The 12,365-nt window shown below is 42.1% G+C and overlaps 1 protein-coding gene across 2 annotated transcripts in view; it reads left to right on the top strand.

The window, feature by feature from the left end:
- Positions 1-178: 178 nt before the first annotated feature.
- The window catches only part of LOC132453955 (tudor domain-containing protein 7A-like), a 57,688-nt gene continuing 45,501 nt past the window's right edge, over positions 179-12,365 (top strand). For both annotated transcript variants that reach the window (XM_060047058.1, XM_060047057.1), the window contains exons 1-4: positions 179-248; positions 476-676; positions 9,241-9,385; positions 9,623-9,737. In XM_060047058.1, coding sequence (XP_059903041.1) covers positions 246-248; positions 476-676; positions 9,241-9,385; positions 9,623-9,737 — 464 coding nt within the window. In that variant the 5' untranslated portion in view covers positions 179-245. The remainder of the gene's footprint in view (positions 249-475; positions 677-9,240; positions 9,386-9,622; positions 9,738-12,365) is intronic.

The raw sequence follows: 12,365 nt of genomic DNA, 5'->3' as shown, positions 1-12,365 counted from the left end.
TATGAACCTTGAACTTCAAGAATGTATTGTTTTGTTGAATATTTTCTAAATCAATTTAAAACTGTACTTTAGCATTTAATACATTTCTACGAACGAATTGTTTTAACAGATCGTATTTTTCGCCAGTCTGTATTTTTTGTCAGAAGTGTGGTTGAAATAAAGTTTACAAAACACATGGCAGCCATTGACTACCATTTGACCTTTCAACCTTACACTCTCCGGACGAAACCAGAGGAAGACGGTCAATGGTAAGTTAGTCGAAGGAAAGTTAACGCAAATGTACTTTTTTTGTTGCTTAATTTCGCCATTTGCTTCTAGATTGTTCAAGACTACGTCATTTAATACTTATTGTGAATTGTTCTGACATCCTTTTTGCCTTAATGTGTTGGATAATCGTACGTGTCGATGACCGCTAAGTACCAAATGTACACGTGTAACTTTACTTTTCGCACTTTCCCCCCCAAAACCCTTCAAGATGGATGGTGAATCAATTAAAAAAATGTTGAGGTCGGTGCTGCTTTCCTCAAAGGAGGGGGTGTCAATCGGCCGGCTTCAAACCGAGTACCGCTCGCTGTGCGGGGAGCTAATCCCGCACAGTAAGCTTGGCCACCATAGCTTGGAGGACTTCCTCCGCAGCATCCCCTCCGTTGTGCGGTTGGAGCACCGCATGGGCGAGGTGAGCTGCTGCAAATGTTATCCCTACTTATAAATACTCTTTACAATAAGATTGTTTAAAGAAATGTGGTCACACTGCCATGGTAAAAGTACAGGGGTCTAATTCGAGTCGCATATGTTTAAGCGAACCCTGATCTCTTGACTCAATCATGGACATCATGAACATATCATGTGCCGTGTTCCAATACCCGTACTTCCATGAATATACTTAAAGGAAGTATTAATGCCTGCATTAATAGTCATTTTGTATTTTTTATAGCTTTTATAGCCTTTTATAGCTGCTAGGCGTAAAGAGTTCACCGTTCGAAGCGGGATGTTTAATGTGGGGGAGGGGCCGCGGCGGTGTCACGCCAAATTTGTACTGGGTGCCAAATTTGTACCGGGCACGTAACGCCTCGTTTCCACCAGGCCCCCAGGATGCGAATTTTTTTTTTGCAGGGTGGTAGCGGGAATCTCGTGAATATTCATGAGGGAACTGATCCCTGATTGGCTGGGACTTGTTGGCTGGGACTTGGCTCGCTGGGACTTTGTCAGAGGGCTTGTGTGAAAATCACGAACGCAAATGAATTAAACGTTGTTATAAATCAACACGAATAATGTGACACATGATACCCACCTACTACACGGCAACTCTATAGCTACCTTTCTGTAAGTACAAACGTTAGCTCACTCGTCTAAAAGCCCCTGTGAAACTGTTAGGCCTATGTGTCACAGCCTGGGCTACTGTAGTAAATAAAGTTATAACGTTATGTATAGCGCATCGCAGTGCTTTCGGCAGCTGGTGATTGTTTCCAAGTTGTTTTTTTCTAATTGTTGTCCATCCATGTCTTGATATTTCCATTAAGATTCCATTCTGTTCTGTTTCTAGAAGTAGTGAGCATAATGGCAGGATTTATTAAAGCTTGCAACATTTGCCAGACCCGAGCTGCTGGAGGTTAGGTGTAGATGGATAAGAATAAACCGTATGATTTCTGATATTTGTTTATAGTGGTTCTGCCACACCCCACAACCAATACATTATAGAAAGAAGGGCCATAAAATCGGTAGGCCTATCCATAGAATATTTTCGCGTAGGGCTAAATGAATTTTAATATTGATTTTCACCTATCAATCCACCTCCTACACGGCAACTCTATAGCTACCTTTCTGTAAGTGCCAAAACAAACGTTAGCTCGTAATGCTAACTCGTCTAAAAACAACTACTGTATAACATGTGTCACACTATTGATACAATGATTTGTGTTGATTTATAACAACGTTTCATTTATTTGCGTTCGTGATTTTCACAAGCCCTCTGTTTTCACAAGCCCTCTGTTTTCACAAGCCCTCTGACAAAGTCCCAGCGAGCCAAGTCCCAGCCAATGAGGGATGAGTTCCCTCATGAATATTCACGAGCTTCCCGCTACCACCCTGCAAAAAATAAACTCGCCCCCAGGATAGGCGCATACTTCCGCAATCCACCAGTGCTCAGAGGCCAAGCCTGGTATTGCAGCTGTTTAAGCTGGGAGTGGACGGGGGTCCGTCATTTCATGTGGCCCAGAAGTAGATATCGCCGTCCACTCCAATACAAGTGGGGAACAGGATTGTGTCTCCGCAAAAAATGTCTGGATATAAGTTTTTTCTTTTCAAAACGCCTCCTCAAGCGTTTTATTAGCAGTTTATGTTGGGTGGGCAGCTGAAAGGAGCCGTACTGAAACAAACGGCTCCTTGCTATGGTCCTATTTTGAAGTGCACGGCTCCATTAACTTCCGAATTAAATTAAATTCCGAATTAACTTCCATTAACTCCATTAACTTCCAAAGTCTGAGATCCTTTTACTTAACATGAATGGCGTTGAACACGGATATATAACACGCATATCATTGAAATAGCTGTAACAGGCACGGACGTATTGATTACCTGAATGATTAATTTTCTATATTTTCTACGTAATTTTCATGATATTGTTAGTCTAATATTAACATTTCAGTTGCGTTGGTAGGTATTTCATTTTCATTTGCTTGTTTAGCTATGTATGACAGGGTTATGGTTAGCTATGTATGACAGTTGACAATGTTGGTGTATTACAATTCATTATTTGGGTAGGCTACTCCAACTTCGTTGCTGGTCGATATGTAAACATTTACTTTTATATAAATTATTGATTGCATTTTTCGTAAATAGTTAGTTGGAAGGAATCTGTTTCTTAAGCAATAACATTGAACTGAATTTTTTAGGCCTACATACGTTTACTATGTTACTATGGTATTATATGGAGCAATCTTACATATTTATGAAGTTTCCAGATCAATAAAGTTCTATCTCTTTTTATTTGAACTGCCTGTATGTCCTCTTGATTATAGTATTACAGTGTGTACCTTGGTTATCAGCTATAATAGAATGGTGTCAATGTGGTATTGGCATATATATTCCAGAATTTGAAAAAGGATATGGATATAGAGTGGGTGACTTTATCAGTATACTCAATCGAGATGGCCACAATAATAACCGCTCTTAGATGGGTTGTAGATACTAAGTTGGTGACAATGTGGTATTGGCATATATATTCCAGAATTTGAAAAAGGATATGGATATAGAGTGGGTGACTTTATCAGTATACTCAATCGAGATGGCCACAATAATAACCGCTCTTAGATGGGTTGTAGATACTAAGTTTTATAACAGATAATTCAATACGTGAAGATTTGGTGATAGAGGTAAAGCATCTTTTAAATATTATAAGCCTTGGTTTAGTTATTCAGTTCTGTTGGATTCCAGCCCACCATGGAATATATGGCAATGAAATTGCTGATCAATTAGCTAAAAGATACTAACCTAATTAGAAGAATTTAACCTTAAGTATATATATTTTTTATTTTTATTTATTCATTTCTTTTGTTAGTTTGTTTTATTTTGTTTATTTTGTTTCGTTAGTTTGGTTTTTTCTTTGAATTTATTTTTATGATTTAAAGTATCATTTGCCAACGTCCTTGTCACAAACTTCTGTGTAGTAGTCCAGTAGGTGGCGGTATATGGGGAAAAACTATGATCCTCCACTAAACTAGAAGAAGAAGATCTCTGCATCCGGTACGTCACGGACTAGGTCACGTGTCTTTGCCACATAACGCGGAAGCAAATCGCTCCTGTATGTTACCCTGCGCCACTGAGCAGTTTGTATAGGAATGAATGGGCGGCCATTTTCCAGTCTGTGGTCCATCCTTTAATATGTCCATGGTTTCCACATACGTACATTCTCGTATGCGATCCAACCGTCTCCGACCGAAAGTCCATTCATTCCTATGTGATTCTCCGTAAGGTCCGTTTTTCCTCCGTTTTTCCTCCCCTCCGTAAAATTTCTGTCCGGTATGTCCGTAATACACGTTCAAAAAATTTAACTTTCGCCGTCGTTTTACGGAGATACCGTATGAAAGTTTTTATGTTTTTCACAAAACATGCAAGTACCTGGCAGGCCAAACTCTTCGCCGATCTCTTTCCAAGCCTGGTTGGTTTTGTTTTTATCTCTGTATATTTCGATCCTATTTACGATTGGCTGACCGTAAATAAATTCATGTCCGTACGTAAAACACTAGCGCCCCCTTCCGTAAATTTACGGAAGCACAGATACGAAAAACATACGTATGTGGAAACGAGGCGTAAGGGTTGCTTACGTACATTCGCGAACCTTCAAGCTTCAATACATAAAGTAAAAACAAGTGTTATCTAGCGATCCGTTATCTGTATTGTGCTATTTCGTCCTTGACCTGCTTTAAACACTCAGTTTACTTGCTAAATTTGATTAAACAATTAAATACAATACAAATATAAAGTAAAAACAAGTGTTATCTAGCGATCCGTTTTCTGTATTATGTTATTTCGCCTTTGGCAACATGAGTGCGAATGTTTTTTGAAACCCACTTTAAACACTCAGTTTACTAGCTAAATTTGATTAAACAATTAAATACAATACAAATATAAAGTAAAAACAAGTGTTATCTAGCGATCCGTTATCTGCATTATGTTATTTCGTCTTTGGCAACATGAGCGCGAATGTTTTTTTGAAACCTGCTGCCCGGCAACGGACAACCCTTACGTAATCAACTGATGACGTGCCCGGTACAAATTTGGCACCCGGTACAAATTAGGCGGGACAGCGGCAGTCGTGATCTTAATTTCCTGTTAGTGCACCACGGAGTATTCGGTTCGGAACAACACTGACATCTGAAAATTAGCGCACTTAGTGAGTGCGGATAGTGTACTTCGATTAAGTATACTCATGGAAGTATGGATATCGGAACACGGCACGAGTTGATGGTGTGGGAGATCGACCCATCCGTAGTAAAAGTGTTTGTAATAACGCCGTTTAAAAGAACGGCGTTAGGTAACGCCTTTATTTTTTCAGTATCGGGGTAATCTAACTAATTACTGTTTCCATCGTTACAACGCCGTCACCGTTACTTTATGTTAAATGCGGTGCGTTACTATTAATTGATTGAATTGAACTGCGTAATCCGAACGCACCCCTGGCTCCACACACAAACTGTTCGGGAGGAGACCGGGTGGGATAACAACGAGATAAGCGATTATGATTGGCTAGGGCAGAGTCATGTTCAGGGGTTGACATTAAGGTTTCAAAAGCACTTGCCCATCGGGCAAGTACAGGTCAGGTTCAACTTGCCCGAATGTGATGTTCACTTGCCCAAATTATAATCAGAATCTTGAACAGGCATCTTTTTGCCAGGCACGCGGCCTGGTTTTGGGGGGGCTCAGAAAAAATCATCCTAGCTCAGACTGAAGCTGAATGTTAGCTTCCACACATGTGATTTCAGTCCACCGTTGCAACCTATTAAAGCTATCGCCAAGTTATATGTAGACCTGCATGATTTCATGCAAATGTACTTAACTAAATGTCAGAGGTAGTAGCAAAGATATGTCTTTTTTAACTTTCACGTTTCTTGTAGCTCTAACTGAATAATCACAATCGCGTTTCTAGTAGTGTTGTCAGTCACGATACTGGATTTTCTAACTTTGACACTATACCTGGAAAAATATCGATATTCTATACCATTTTCGATATCGGGGGAAACGTTTTTTTCAGGAAAGAACATACCCAAAGTAAATAGAGTACCGTATTTTCCGGACTATAAGTCGCGTTTTTTTTGTAGTTTGGCTTGCCCTGCGACTTATATTTCGAAGCGACTTATATGCCAAAATTGTGCGTACATAATCCTCGGCCGCAAGAGGGCACCGTCATTCATTAGGCCTACAACTGAACGCTGCAAGCCTACTGCACCACCGAATAAATTATATTCTCGTCCTCAATGTCCTCCGGTTCAACCAAAGCTACCCCAGCCTTAGCTGCAATTTTGTGCAACATAGCTGTCACACAAATCACAGCGCATGACTTGGCCGGCGAAAACTGGAGCCCTCCGCTGGACTTGTGAAGGCATCTGACCGCGGCGCATACGCGTCCGGTGGAATCCCGGTGTCACTGAATTCGGTATACTCTCAGAACTACGAGGGACCGACACACCTATATTGCTATTGCAATTTCATTCAGTCTCTCCAGACTAAACGTTCTTGTTTAAATGTTTAAAAATAAATGCGACTTATACACCAATGCGACGTATATATGTTTTTTTCCTCGTCATGGAGCATTTTTTGACTGATGCGACTTGTACTCGGGAGCGACGTATAGTCCGGAAAATACGGTATATTTAAATGCCGTGACGCGAGTCATGCGACACCAGGGACAATAACGTTACAGGACACTACGGCCCTACGGGAGGAAGAGAACAACGAGACTCGATAGTGATATCGATAAGCCCAAACGTTATTGATTTTCGGGTTTTGAAAAAAGTGGAACCGGGTCCTTGATAGAACCGGGTTTCGATCCCCATCCCTAGAGCCAATGGAGGTCATGGAATTGGCTCCCTGTAGTAGCTTGCATCATATTCAAGATGATGGTCCTAGCATTCAAGGTGGTCAATGGAACTGATAATCATAATTTAGAGATCATATTCCCCGCCGCTCACGTGCGGGAATAATTAAGACTTGAGGAGAAATTAAACAGTGGGCTAGAGACGCAGTGTCCGTCCAACTTCCAATAAGTCACCTCATCTGATCATCTTTTTGTGTGAAGTCAAACCAGCACCCAATCCACACTGAACCCAATTTTTTTTTAAACCAACTAGCGACAAGATTGATAGGTTAACGTTGATACGGTCAACCATCGGTCATCCGTTAACCCATTGGCGCCGGATGCTGCGTAGCGCAGCATGGCCCCTCCTGCCGGTTGCTGCGTAGCGCAACATAGCCTTTCCTGCCGGTTGCTGCGTAGCGCAGCATTTTGTACACGTGCTGTTTTCATGACGAATGCAGCATATAACTCACTCTGGTTGGTTAAAAATACACATGGGGTGGGTCTTAAGGCTTTGGTAAAGATCAGGAGACCACCAAAACGAACTTTGGTTGGCTGAAAATCACGTCAATCAATCATATAGCCACGCGATATTCTCTGTTTGTTTTTAGCGACGCGTCTAGCTGGCGACCGAGAAGTAGCAATGAACATGGAGGATTTTGATAGCGATGGCAGTGATATTGTCATAGAATTCAAGGGATTTGAGTATGAGAATGAGGACGAGAATGATTTTGTGCCGGTTGATCCACTGGATCGGGCACAGAAGTGGGAATTTTTGGACACCGAAGGAGAGGAGGAGGATGACTTTCGGGGATTCCAGGTGCGGCAATTACCAGCCTCGGAAAACAAAGACATTCTCTCGCACACCGGGGTTGAAACAACCGATCCCCTTGGATGCTAGCCCACTCGATGTGTTTTCCAGGATCTTTACCGATCAGCTGTGGGACACGTTATTGACCGAAACGAATCGGTACGCGCAACAGGTACGAGCTCAGACCCCCACGACCTCAAGTGGACCCCGGTCCCGAAAACAGAAATGAAAACATTCCTCGGGCTGTGTCTTTGCTTTGGAATTTTAAAGCAAACTACTGATTACTGGAGGCAAACTAAGTGGCTCTACCAAACAAATGTCAAGGGACCGTTTCGACATGATCTGGAGGTAAATATTTATGTTTTCTTTTCTTGTGCTCTCTTCCGAGTTCCATTCTCTTCTCTTAGAAAACGGAATGGCCAGTAATGATAGTGGTGCTATAGCAATTACTAATGGTGATGATGGTTGATATTGAATAAATACAATGATGTTAGTTATAAATACAATAATGGAATAATGAATAAATAGTAATACAATTATGAATATAAATACTATAAATAACATAATACAAATAATCACAATGATGGAAATAAATGTCAGGCTCAAATTCTTTGTCATATATGCATTTTCAGATATCTCCATCTAGAAGATAACTTGGACCCTGCCTTGGATAAATCCGATAAGCTGTGGAAGATCCAGCGGTTCATGGACCTCCTCTTGCATCAGTTCCAGGCCCTCTATGAGGTCAATGGGTTTGTGAGTGTGGATGAGTCCATGGTAAAATACAAGGGATGCCTTGCCTTCCGGCAGTACCTCCCCATGAAGCCGGTGAAGTGGGGGATAAAGGTGTGGGTCATGGCAGAGAGCAATACAGGCTACGTAAACAATTTTCAAGTTTACACAGGGGCCATTGCAGGCAAGACCGAGACAGGCCTGGCTTACCGGATTGTGTCATACCTGGCTAAACCGTATTTTGGGTCAAACTTGTGTGTTTACATGGACAACTTGTACACCAGCGTGAAGTTGTTGCTGGATCTGCAGGTCAGGGGTGTGCCTTTACAATGCTTTGGTTAAAATGTTATTTGTTGTATTTTATATCATCGATTTATACTGTTTTTTTCTTCTTAATCTTGTTTTGAGAATGTTTTTAAAATGTTGCTGTTATGGTTGTGCTCAGGGAGCATGTTTTAATAAAACCTGTAGTTCTTACCTTTAAAATGCTTTTTATTTCATGTTTCTAGGTGCTCCAGAGGCTTAGATATTAAGGTTTATGTAGACGTTGACAATTCTTACTATTTTCTCAGAAAAACCTCAGGAAATGAGGTTCTTTTTCCTAGAATAGCATAGGATTTTAGCAGGCGTTTTTAGCAGGCGTTTTAGGCATAAATGGGTTAACATCCCTAGATTGGACTCGCATCGTCCGAAATGATTCACTTTTGCGATCGCCTAGTTTGTGCTTGCCGATCACAACAGCTGTGATCTGCTCTTGCCCAAGCTGGCGCGTCTGATGTGATCGCGCTCGGCAGCAGCCGAGGTGAGCCGTGCAACAACCAGGCGGTTTCTTCTTTATGGTTGAATCACTGCCAAACTGCTGACATGACTGTTAGCTATCATGGGCATGTGCCTAATTGGCGACTATTGTTGTTATCGCATGAAACGCTGCGCAGATCGGATCATATGTATTTCTCCCCTCCGACATCCCATCCAGCGTAATGGGCCAATATCGGACCGATGCCGTGGATCGGATCGGGACATCCCTAATATTAATGAATGTAACTTTTTGTCCCGATCACTTTGTAAATGACGAGATGTACTGTAGATGTACTACTTTTGTCTTAATAGTGCCTATGTCGTGTAGATGCGGTGCTTTGCTGCTATCTGCAAGGAAACGCGGCACATCGCTGAGATGGTGGCACGACAGAAGTCGTCCAAGAAGCCTGGCCGCAGCCAGCTGGTCAACTGTACGATGAGGTTCAAGCCCTCCAACCCCTACATGCTCAACGGTGCGTTCCACAATGTACTACCTGGGAATAATCTAATGATGCTTTACATTTCAGATGATTTCTGCTGTCTTTATGTCAACCTTTTTGTCTGTTTATACATACAACTATAGTGCAGTAACAGACTGTTGCTACACTATAACTGTATGTAATTTTGTCGTGGCAGCCTTTATGTCCAAGACAAATCTCTCTTGGGACAAATTAAGTAATCATGAACTTCTTTCGCTTGCTCTTGTGTAGTGAAGCCAAGGTCAATTCTGCGGCAGCCCTCACTGGGGGGCTCGTCAGGCTGGCTGGCGGCCCGTCCACGGCCCTACTCTGGCAGTGGACAATTAAGCGCGTCAGGAGACTACAGGTACCACAGCAACTCCTCTTCTCCATGCCCCGTGTCCGAGGCTCCACCTCAACAAGCTTCACTCAGGACGTATGGGTCCTGCACTAGCACTTAAGCTGCGTTCACACCAAAAGACACATTTGTCGCCCGTTCGCGTTGTCGCATCAACTGTTTTTGTCAGGGAATTTGTCACGCCACATCTTTTGCCCGCCAACGGTGCTTCATGCCACTTCATTCTCAATCATGGCCGAGATATATGGAAGCATATATATGTAGCAAAATTCAAATGGCAATGCAATTTGCAATTTACCTGTTGTGGAAGAGGGAGAGATGTCGGGATCCCGACGTAGCCTATTCATAATATTGTAATAACCACGGAAGAGGCAGTGAATGAAGTATTGATTAGACAGCGAGTTATTAGATGCCTAATAAACCGTTGGAACACACAAGACCGGTAACCATAGCAACGCCGGTAAACAAACCCCGCAAAGCCCAATCCCTACGAGAGCCCGCCGCGCTATGGCCATCCGGAGGTGCACAGAGCTTTTGGCCGTGATATTAGATATAAAATTATATTATATTATGTACTATTAACATTAAAATTAGAACAATTAATGGGACAAAGAAATCAAGGGATATTTAGCATAGAAAAAAGATTTGCGATTAATCGTGAGTTAACTATGACAATAATGTGATTAATTGCGATTTAAATATTTTAATCGGTTGACAGCCCTAAAATATATATAGAGCTCAGAGAGTCGCAAACGGCAACAATCTCTTTCTCCTCCATTCTGCGGTTCACCCCGGACTGCACTGCAGGGAACAGTTGGCCGGTTGAACGCTGATTGGCTGTTACGTTACGCATGTCACTCAGTGGCCACGCTGTTGAACGCTGATTGGCTGTCATCACGCGAATGTCGCGGCAAAGTTGAAATATTTCAACTCGAGCGAATTTGTCGCGCTGCAAATCCTCGCTAACGCGCTCACCTGTGCAGGGCGAAAGTGTCGCACGACATATCAAATCTTGTAGCAGGTTTTCTCTGGTGAAAAATTTGTCAGATTCGCATCTCTACGTTGACTTTGTATGGAATCGTGTCGCCCCTTCGCGTTTGGTGCGAACGCACCTTTAGAATGGAGCTTAAAGTGCTACTGAATCCACAACGCCTTGAACTTTGACATAGTAAGCTATATAACGGCTTAATGCAGATAACGGTGTGGTTAAATACAGGGATGTTTTTTTGTGTCTCCACCGGCCAGATTGTGTACGTTAAATTGCTCCAAACTCGGGTCTGGTTCTTTTTGTGCCTGCAAGAGGGTACGCTAAGTGGTCAAAGGTCATACCAGCCCATTAGCAAACCAGAGTCGCTGTCACTCTTCGCTTTACTAAAACCTTCTTGAGTAAAATAATGTGGCAGAATAGAGAACATTTAGAACATTTAGCGTAACGAATGCAAACATCGGCCATACAGGTTTGATTTACTTTGTTTTGTGGACCAAAACTTTGTGAAAGTCATTTTGTGAAGTAATTATACGGCGATTCACTGTCATGTTGTCCACAAACTTCATACTCACTGGGAAAGAAGGAACATATGTCACAAGTAGGGCCCGACCGATATAGATTTTTGAGTGCCGATGCTGATTATTTTCAGAGAAAAATTACGATTACAATTAATCGGCCGATTATAAACAAAACAAAAACTATAAAACATAGTTTTTGATACCTTAAATATTAGGGCTGTAACGATACGCGTATCAAACCGAAAATCGCGATACTCAAAGCCACGAACCTGTCTCGCGGTGTGAGAAGGCAGAAGCGCGATATGCCCTTTCTAACTCTTCGGTCAAATTGTCCGATTGAAATTTGCTAATAATTTGTCTAAATAATAGTCTGCTGACAGCGCCCCCTCCTATCGATGCCGTAAATATGTGACGAGATGCCCTCTCTGTGATCACAGCTCTCCGTGGCTACGGAGGATTGCATTTCTCCACAGCCGTCGAAGTCCTCATATGCGATATGAACGACATTTATCCAGAGTGGGCCAAGCGCGAAAAAAATTGCCTGTGTGATCCTGTCTCTATTGTTTTGTGTGATTTGACTGGCAGTTTGTCTGCTTATAGGTCGGAATGAAGCGGCCACCGATTATTGACAGGATGGGTACTTTATTCTACCGGACTCGTTCGCTTCTTCACTAGACACACGCGCTACCGCTCGCTCTCCTCGCTCGTCCACTCACTCGCTGACGTCACTCACACACGCATACGCACACTGCCATTCTCCCGCACACACATATGCTACTCGTAACACTATGCCTCGTTATTGCGACGTTCATGTTTTTCCTCATCTATTGAAAGTTAGGCTATTAAACATGTTGCATTCTATACGGCCTGATTATGTCATTATTTAAGCTACATAGCCTAATAAGAAGCGCTAATAAGGATATTTGAATAAACCAACCAAACAGTTAAAGGGGCCCTATTATGCCTACCAGCAAAAAGCATCCTCCAACTGCAATCTTTGGTTATTTCTTTAATTTAGCTATACTTTAATAGTATTATTTCGGTTCAAATCTGTTCAGTGTTCCAAATTATTTGTTATTAAATGTTACATTAAGATAATTGGTATTTAAGTGTTGTTTAAATAAAATGCTT

The sequence above is a fragment of the Gadus macrocephalus genome, chromosome 3, assembly GCF_031168955.1.
Source record: "Gadus macrocephalus chromosome 3, ASM3116895v1".
NCBI lineage: Eukaryota > Metazoa > Chordata > Actinopteri > Gadiformes > Gadidae > Gadus > Gadus macrocephalus.
This window is presented reverse-complemented; position numbering and strand designations above follow the sequence as displayed.